The sequence below is a fragment of the Saccostrea cucullata genome, unplaced genomic scaffold, assembly GCF_032062105.1.
Source record: "Saccostrea cucullata isolate Sc308-1 unplaced genomic scaffold, CSIRO_AGI_Scuc_v1 ctg47, whole genome shotgun sequence".
NCBI classification, from domain to species: Eukaryota; Metazoa; Mollusca; class Bivalvia; order Ostreida; family Ostreidae; genus Saccostrea; species Saccostrea cuccullata.
In genome coordinates, this window is record NW_026936653.1 from 23,155 (window position 1) to 32,504 (window position 9,350).

The following is a 9,350-nucleotide window of genomic DNA, read 5'->3' on the forward strand; positions in this document are numbered from 1 at the left end:
TATATTATTATGAAATGTATTCGACTCATGGGCTCAGAAAAAGCATAATATGGAATGTGAAAAAATATGTTTATAATGACAGTAATAACGTTCCATACATGACTGTATGTAGGTCAAAAATAATAAACAGGTACGTAAAGCAATGATTCAATAATTAACTTAATTCAATAATTAAACTTAACAGTCTTATGGATTGACACATCACCTGTCTGAAGCAAATGTTTAAGGGACATTTTCTGACAACATGTTGATTGTCCGTTCGTCTATAATCACCTTTTCACGTCTCCAGGACCACTGGGTAAGTTTTAATAAAACTTAAACCAAACTTGCCGAAAAGCATTTATAGTTAGAGGGAATTGATGCACAGGCAGTGTAAATCCAAACTTTTTTTTTGAAAAACATGACCCAAAGCAATGGTTTGGATACAATTATTGGGAATCAAATTCAGTTTTACATAGAAATGTACATGTATGAAAACAAACAAACAAACAAAAAAAAAGCTTTTAAAAATCTCCCTCCCAAGAACTGCGAGGCCACGTTGAGCTATTTTAGTGTGCGTGCCTAGCTCTTAATTTTTGTTCAAACCATGACGTGAACCCAGGGGAAGATGGGCCCAGCAAAAGAGGTTTTACACTGCAATTTATACTTGTATATCAAATCAAAAAATTGCAAGGGTAGCAAGATCAAGTGTCCATCAGAAACAAAGGCCTTACGCTATCAGACCTTAGTCAGGCCCATCTTGAAATACGGGAGCAAGACCTGGAATTCTTACACCAGGGACACTTGAGTACTGATTGGCAAACTGGAGATGGTCCAAAGACGAGCTGCCCGTATGGTAACATATGACCAAAGGACAACTAGCAGCGAAGACATATTGAAACAGCTGAGATGGACATCCCTTCAGACGTGGTCAAGCAAAAGCTGTCATGACACACCGCATAGTGTACCAGCTCAATTCCACCACTCCTCCTGTACCCAGCCACTACAACCAGGGGAAACAGCATGGTGTTCCCGGTTCCTTATGCCAGAAACTTAGTGTACCAGAAGTCATTTTTCCCGGATGGTATTCGCGTGTGGAACTCTGTGTCAGATACTTAGTGTACCATGCATGCAGAAGTCATTTTTCACGAATGGTATTCGCGTGAGGTATGCACTCTATGCCAACATCATTGGTTAGCACCGCCTCCCTAGATAGCTTCAAATCGAAGCTATCTAGCCACATCATCGACGATGAAAGTTTTATCTTTACGAATTTAATAATAGTTTTATTTTGAATTATTTTATGCACATCTGTCGATCTACTTTAGTTTATGATTGTTTAGTCAAAACAAATTATACGTATATATATGCACTGTTATCATGTTTATCGTATAAGTGTGTCTGATAGATAAAGTAGTCACGCAAAAAAGAATAATTTTGGCCTTTGTTAGTTCAGAATGTATAAGCCGCTCCCGAGATGCCCCGATGGGACTCTTCTCCCGCCGTTTGATACTTACATAAGGGATGCAACACAACGATTAAAGGAAATACAACATTTACAGACCAGAGACGATGATATACTTGTCAGTTCATATCCTAAATCAGGTAAGTCCAGTACATTAAATTTTTATACGCTTCTTATTATATTTTAAAAATTTCTTTTTTTTCACATAATTATTGTAAAGATACAAAATGATACAAAAAAGGTTTTCATCGTTTACTAAGAGACTAAGAGAGAATTTCAAAAAACACTTTTTACGAATTTTTGGCTCAAATCTGGAGTTAAATTGGAAGCTTTTAAAAGCTAACATAGTTCTAGTTTGTTTGAATGATATACTAGTACATGTATTTTGAAACTTCCGTCCCTCATTTAACTTGCATTTGAAAATTTCCTCAAGTCTTTGATTGTGTAAAAATGATAACTTAATTCATTGTTCTAAAAATACTTTGAGAGGCAGAAAAGAAGATATTTCCTTACGCCACCATTCTCGCCAAAAATATAGTCCCTGGTAGTTGTCAAACGCAATTTACCATTTCTATTTAAAGTTATATAGTTGTGATGAGGAAAGAAAAATGTTTGTATTTTAAAAATCTCTTACACCTAAATATAAAAGACATAAATGAGCAAAGATACTTGAATATATCAACTAATCAGAAACCAGAGAAGAATCCTACCTTAAAAATAAATAAATGAAATAAAGTAATTGAAAAATAAAATAAAATATAAATAAATAAATTAAGTCTCACATATGAAGTACCATCAGGTAGTAAATGTGTGATCTGATTTTTATCTGGTGACTTAAGTACCTACGTCAAAAGCAAGTTTAGTAACATTATGTATAAGTTTATATAGTCACTTTAACATTTATTTCATTTGTTTCTCAGTTTAACATGAAGAATATGGAGATAACGAACAGTATTCAATATCAAAGTCTCCATAAAACAATACAAAACACGGACCTTGTAAACATCAGAGGTGGGATCAGGAGCCATGGAGGTGTGAGCATCCCCTGCTGACCGGTCACACCCGCCATGTACTTCTTGTCATGATCAGGAAATAATTATCCGTCGTCAATTCAGTTTATAAAAACTGATTTAACAGTGACATGATTTTATTCGCAGGAAGTCATTGGATGCATGAATTTTTGTGTAGAGTACTCCACGACCAAGAAGCGAAATTTCCTCGAATGGAACACACTTTCCTGGACATAATACCCGAATTTTCTCGAATGGATTCTTTACCATCCCCACGAATTCTTTACACACATCTACCTGTTCATTTCCTGCCAGAGGACCATATCAAAAACGGAAGGAAGATAATACACATCGTCCGTGACCCTAGGGACATAGCTGTCTCGGCTTACTACCACTTCCTGAATGTACCATTTTTCAAGGACTACTTACCCACAGATTGGAACAGCCATCTTTCCGATTTTATGTCAGGCAGTAAGTGTCAGATAAATGTGCAATACAAATGGAATTCAATATCCATAGCGTTTAATTCCCTTTTTTAAAACAAATACAGAAATTTCTTCATACGGCATACTAACTGAACACACCCCTTCAAAGTCGGTAAAATATTAGTCATTGATGGCCATTTTTATTACAAATTTCCACAGATTTCATGTACGGGGAATGGTGCCAGTATGAACTTCAATGGGAGAAATTCTCCAAATCTGGCAATGTTTTAGTTCTGCGATACGAAGATATGAAGTCGGTAAGATTTCGGTTGAGACTTACTTTTCTCTTTTGTTTCAGATTCATACAAACTTTGTTTGTCGTTGGAGACGCCACCACTTGAAGGTGGAGAGCTGCAAATTATTACGTATGTTAGATGCACTCGAGACCATTGAGCACTGAGGGATTTTCGTGCAAGCAGTAACTGCAACATGGGTCCTCGGTTTATACGGTCTCATCCGAAGGACCGTCTTCTCGCCCAACAATGGGATTCAAACCCGCGACGTAAGGATAAACTTCTTCTACGAGACACTAGCAGACTCTCTAACCACTGCGCCAGTACGCGGGCGACTACAAACTTTATAAATAACCTTCTAAAATGGCATTCTAGAAGGCTTGCATTTTCTTTGCTGTATTTTCTTCCCACGATTTTTAAAATTAATAGACATGTATATTTGAAAAAAAAAACATTTTCCTTCACCAGTTTCTGGGTGAATTTGGGGTTACTTTTAATGGTTATAAAGATTAACGATCCATTAGCGCCCCGCTCTGTGGGTGCCTTATAATGATCAGTCTGTATATCCGTCCATCTTTCCGCCCGTCTGTTCGTCCGAGATCTCTTGTCCGGAGCACGTCTTCTTTCTCCTTGGCCCAATGCGGCTCATACTTCACCCTAAGAGTATCTTCGGGTAAAGGGTGTGCAGTGACCATGAACCATGTTTCTTGGGCTAAGGTTAAGGTCATAGCATAATTAAATGAAAAATCCATGTCTGGAGCATATACTGTAAACCAACTTTTATTCACGTGTGAGAATTTTTCGCGAAGTTCGCGAGAGCTTCATCGCGAATATTTCTAGCCGTGAACCGTTCCTTATAGTGTATTTATCTATTATAAACAGATGCAAAAAGGCTTGATCGCGAAAATTAATCGTCGCGAACTAGTTTATCCCTGGTAAATCGCGAAATAAAGTCGTCGCGAATAAAAGTTGGTGTACAGTATATCCTCTCCCCTTGGTCCAAAGTGGCTCACACTTCACTCAAAGATTAACACTGCTCAATGGATCCAGTCAGCCTCAAACTTTACCAATTGACTCAGGGTACGGATTATTTGTGATTTTCCTTCCAAATTTTGATAGAGGATATACATGTACATGTACACCAATTTTCATAGAGGATATGCAACATTCGTGACTTTTGTGTTTTTTTTTTAATAGAGGGTATGGAGCCTTCGTAATTTTTGTGCCAATGTTCAAAGCTGAAAGTGGGACCTTTTGAGATGGCCACCATCTCAGTGATATCTAGTTTGATCTGTTTTATTTTTTAAATATTCAAATTATTACATAGCCAATTTACTTGCATGCTTAACATTTATGATGCAAAAATCTCCAAACTTTTATCATATTACATATATATATATATTCAGGATGAAGTAGAGTGTGTAAGAAGGATTGCGGAATATTTGGGCATACCATGTGACAAGGAAGCTGCCGTTCGAATTGCCTCTGATTGCCATATTTTAAAATTAAGAGAGCGCAAGAAATCAGGAAGATTAGGTTTCATATACCGTAAAGGTAAGCAAACTAAGCTCGCAATTAAAATATAACGTAAAACAACATACATGTTCAATTAAATTCAGTCATACAAGATAAGGAATTCGCAAATCAATCCAGTGTCACTTTTTTTAACGTTTTAGATGTAAACTTTTCATGCTTCAGTAACTTATTAATTATTGTTTAACACTTGATTTACTTACAGGGGAAGTAGGAGATTGGAAAAACCATTTCTCCTCGGCACAAGAAAAACAATTCAGTTTGTTTTTTAGAGAGAGGTTGAGGGATTCAAGTTTAAATTCTTACTTTCAGACAATAAAATCTAAAATATAATACCGATTAATTGTTTGTATTTTAAACCATACAATATTTAAAACCAGTTATGTCAATTCCCAGCAAGATGTCCTTAAAAAAACTCCATTAGTTAATATTATCATGTAGACATTTCCATGATATATTTTAAACTAAATATAAAATGTCACACACAAAAAAATAAAATGATTCTTCTTAATTTGGCTTATATCGTGTATTATCTCTAACCAGGACTCTGTGTATATCGTTAAATTTGCATTGCAAGTCTCTGGCCATTTTCTGCATGTACACAAGGTCCGATTTCAGGCCCCAGATGGATCGCTGTACATCTTCCGTCTTTTTCTCCACGTCACTCATCCCTTTACTGATTTCGATGAAACCAATCGTGGACTCGCCGGTGGAATCCCTCTTGCGTTTTGCTTCCTGCATGGCGTTTATGGCTTGCAGTAGTTTTCCGTGAACGCGAATGTATTCCATGTTCATGACATTACTCCTTCGCAGACGACAAAGCTGAAACCAATTCTTAATGGCGTCAGCGGCTGCCGTCTTCCTCCTTTTATCCAACTGTGCCTTTAGTACAAAATTGTACACGTATTTTTCTGCTCTAGATGGTTCTAACTTCTGTGCTAAAACGGCGATCAGAAGTGCTGTGGTGCCGACCCCCATTAGACCAGTAGCCACAGAAACAAACCGTCCACATACACTAATGGGATATATGTCACCATATCCAATGGTTAAAAATGTCACTGATACCATCCACATCATGGTCCAGTAGTCCGAGTGGTCTTTCTCAAATTGATAGAACGCCTCACATGTTCTCATGGCCCAAGAGTTGATGAGTAATATAGAAATCATAATTACTATCAACACATTCCCGGGATGTGTGGACATCAGCCCCTTGAACAAAAATAGCGCATCAATTTTGACTTTATTCAGAGCTCCTAAACCGTGTGTTGCTGTCCCTGCTAGAAGCTTGTTATGAACTACAGCCATTCTGCCAAGAAGATAGACACGTAAAATCATCAGTATGGACATAATGGCGTCAGATGAAGCGTTAACTATTTCTCCGTTTGGTTTGGAGATTGGAATAGTGATATTAATTGGCAAAGGATGAAGCGCGCATACAAATAATTCTAAGAAAATCTTACAGTAGGTATCGCGAAATGTCACAGCTAGCCTCCAGGAATTCAAATGATTATCTGTCATGCGTAGTTGGACTACCGTCACATAGTACAAAATAATGGATACGAGCAGTATGATAGTTGAATATGAAATGAAGGATTTCAGGACAATAGATGTTATCGACGATTTAGTAATACATCCTAATAAGTAAAGTTCGTTTTCTACAAGCATAAGTATGAAGCCAAATAGAGCCGCAATTAGCTGAACATCTACTATATTCCTCCTTCGTTGCAGCAGATTTTCTCTTACTGCCAATCGTTCTCCGACTGTCATTCCTAACGTCCAGATGTTTTCTTCCTCCTCTTCATGGTCGGTGTATTTAGTGTGTTTTCCGTAAACCTTATCAAATAATGGCAGGCTAAGATCTTCCATAGGAAAGTTTCCACTCATTTTCTTTTCCGGGTTTACATAACCAATTTTGCTGCTCACTTATTTAAAAATCAGTGACGTCATAATGAATTACGTCACGAAACGAAATGAAAACGCCGAAGAATCATATCTAAATTCTTTTTATGAAAAAAAAGAACACATTCAGATTTCATTTCATTATCTGAGATACAGTTCCGTTTGATAATTTTGTAAATGTTTCTATTTATTGTGGCTTGAGAGATACTTCCCAGCAATGTTTTAAACCGTATGCAAAGTGATAAATTAGTTGATAAAAGTCTTGACTTTACATGGTTGTATGTAAACAATAAATTTTGTACAAAGTAACAAAATACTCGTTGAAAAGTCGAATTTTTTGAAATATTTTGCCTTTTTTTCCTGAGACTATGTTACATTCGGATTAGTCTTGCATATTTAAGAAGGCTAGCATTCAATTTTCTCGTAATTCGGCACTAAATTCACTGAAAATAGAAGTTTGCCGATTTTGTGTTACATTTACGTGGTTAATTTTTATAGTACAGTTTAATTATTAGAGCTTGAACTAAGAAATTTGAATGCTGGTTTACACTTTATAAACTTGTAATATAATTTGAATATCAAGTTATTTTGCTATTGATTATACTTGTACAAAAAATTATAAAAGCCAATAAGGAGTAAACCCTTACGTCGCTTGTTCGATCCCAAAGTGCAGTTCTTCGGATAAGACCGTACGTAGAGAACGAGGTTCTGTATCGCAGTACGTACGAAAAAGATCAATCACTACTAAAGGTCTGAAATGCCGGGTACATTTGTAGCCCTCTACCGGCAAGTGGTGGAGTCGTAAAATGAGTGAAAAAAAATCCTGGAGGGACATTTAACAAACACACGCTTTCTTGCTTTCAATGATTATCTTAAGGGAGTTGAGAAAGCTGAAAATCAAATCTTTTATGAACCTTTAAAAAATATGGAGATGTTTGAATGTGCATTCTGGAAAAGAGAAAGGAAAAGCAAAAACAAGAACATTGTTTTTTATGCAAATTTTTTTAATAAACTTTTTAATGTATCTTTCACAAACACAGGGGAAATGTAAATAAGCTAGGTTATTGCCGAGTTACCCCCCCCCCCTCCATGTACATGTTATTTATAAATCCCACAGCCCCACATTTAGTAGTACGTAAATCATATCCTTTATATAAATACATGTACTACAATTTAAATATCCCATAAACTTGGATGTTTTAACTGATTCGAATTTTTGACGTACATGTATGTTGAAACCTGATATGTAGTACGAGAAGAACATTCAAAGATACACTATACTGCCAATATTATTATTCTTCGATGACCTTGCTAAAAACCTTGTTTTGAAGGTTGTTGAGAAATTCCGTGACCCACTTTGAAATGATTAACACAACATATCTGGAAAATCAGAATTATGCAAGATATGTCATGTACCCAACAGTTGTATGTTATTAATATCCAAATTATCATTTCTCTAGATATTATGTCTTACTCATTATACATGTTTAATCATTTAAACTGATAAATAATTGTAAGCAATATTTACAATCTGATCAAACTTAATGGCTCGGTAAATAAATAACAGTTGACAAATTGAATTTTAAATCATATACCCTGCACCTTCCTTAATTTGTCAAGTAAAATTAGTTTGCTTTGCATTTAAGACATAATAGCCGAGTAATTCTGAAAGAAATAATACAAACAAAAGCAAAGAAATAAGGAAGAAACCTTTGACAGAGGATACACATTATCGAAATGGAGACTGTCCCTCCCCAACTTTCTTCCAAATACTAGTATGTACAAAATTTTTACGTTGAAATTGATCATTAAAACTCTGGCTGCACCCCCACCCTTTTGCTGCAGTAAAGTTTAATCACACGCACCCTTTTATGATATAGGGCTGCTGAGTTTGGGCGATGTCATGTTTTTGTTGTCCAAGTTTTTTTTAAGGTATAAAAGTTGTCAAATATATTTTTTCGGAGTGGTTTTTATACTTTAAGAAACGAAACGGGTACAGGGGTTCCGTATATGAAACAAGGACTATTAGTTGAATAGAAACGAAGAAACAAGATATGTTTGTGAAACACTGATGTCCCCGTATGGCAGCTTATGGTGAGGGTTGAATTCTCTCAAATGCATCTCAAACTCCAAAGGTCAAGGTCAAAAGTGTTGGTATACACATGTAAAATAACTGTTCAATTGTTAAGACCAAGGTTAAAGTGTTTAAAAGTGGGTCAAACTCTTATGTAAAGGTAAAAAATATGTATACCAGCTGAAATGTCTTGTCACAACTCACAATAAATGAAACATCAGGAAGTATTAAAGCCCTAGCTCCAACTGTTCAAAAGTTATGGACAATGTTAAAGTGTGGTATTTTTTTTGTAAAAGTAGGTTAAACTCCAAGATCAAGAGGTCAAATTCGGTGGTATCCAAAGGTTTTGTTACAAGGAATACACCTGTGAAATATGAAAGCCATAGCCCCATCCACTCAATAGTTATAGGCTAGGTTAAAGTTGACAACAGACAGACAAACAGGCAGGAAAAAAACAATATACCCTCGGAATCTTTCGATCCGGGGGCATAAAAACACCGTTCAAGAAAATACACAGTTCAGTTTGTTACGTACAGTAGAGTCCGTATAACCAAAATGGAATTAAAATCTGCATGCACACATGCACGTTTTCTGAATCGCTCTTTAGTTGAACCATTCTATTATGCTTTGAGCTTTTTGGCATTAATATAATTATGTTCCCTCAACTGCAAA

The 9,350-nt window shown here is 36.0% G+C and overlaps 2 protein-coding genes across 2 annotated transcripts; one reads left to right on the forward strand and one right to left on the reverse strand.

Moving 5' to 3' along the window:
• The first annotated feature begins 216 nt into the window (after positions 1–216).
• Positions 217–5,105, forward strand: LOC134246125 (sulfotransferase 6B1-like). The gene is made up of 6 exons (XM_062728401.1): positions 217–298; positions 1,431–1,584; positions 2,602–2,925; positions 3,099–3,196; positions 4,579–4,726; positions 4,911–5,105. The coding sequence occupies exons 1-6, from the start codon at positions 245–247 to the stop codon at positions 5,036–5,038; spliced, it is 906 nt and encodes a 301-aa protein (XP_062584385.1). The 5' UTR covers positions 217–244; the 3' UTR covers positions 5,039–5,105.
• A 69-nt stretch (positions 5,106–5,174) lies between these two features.
• Positions 5,175–6,665, reverse strand: LOC134246124 (small conductance calcium-activated potassium channel protein 2-like). The gene has a single exon (XM_062728400.1). The coding sequence runs from the start codon at positions 6,587–6,589 to the stop codon at positions 5,213–5,215; it is 1,377 nt and encodes a 458-aa protein (XP_062584384.1). The 5' UTR covers positions 6,590–6,665; the 3' UTR covers positions 5,175–5,212.
• Positions 6,666–9,350: the final 2,685 nt, after the last annotated feature.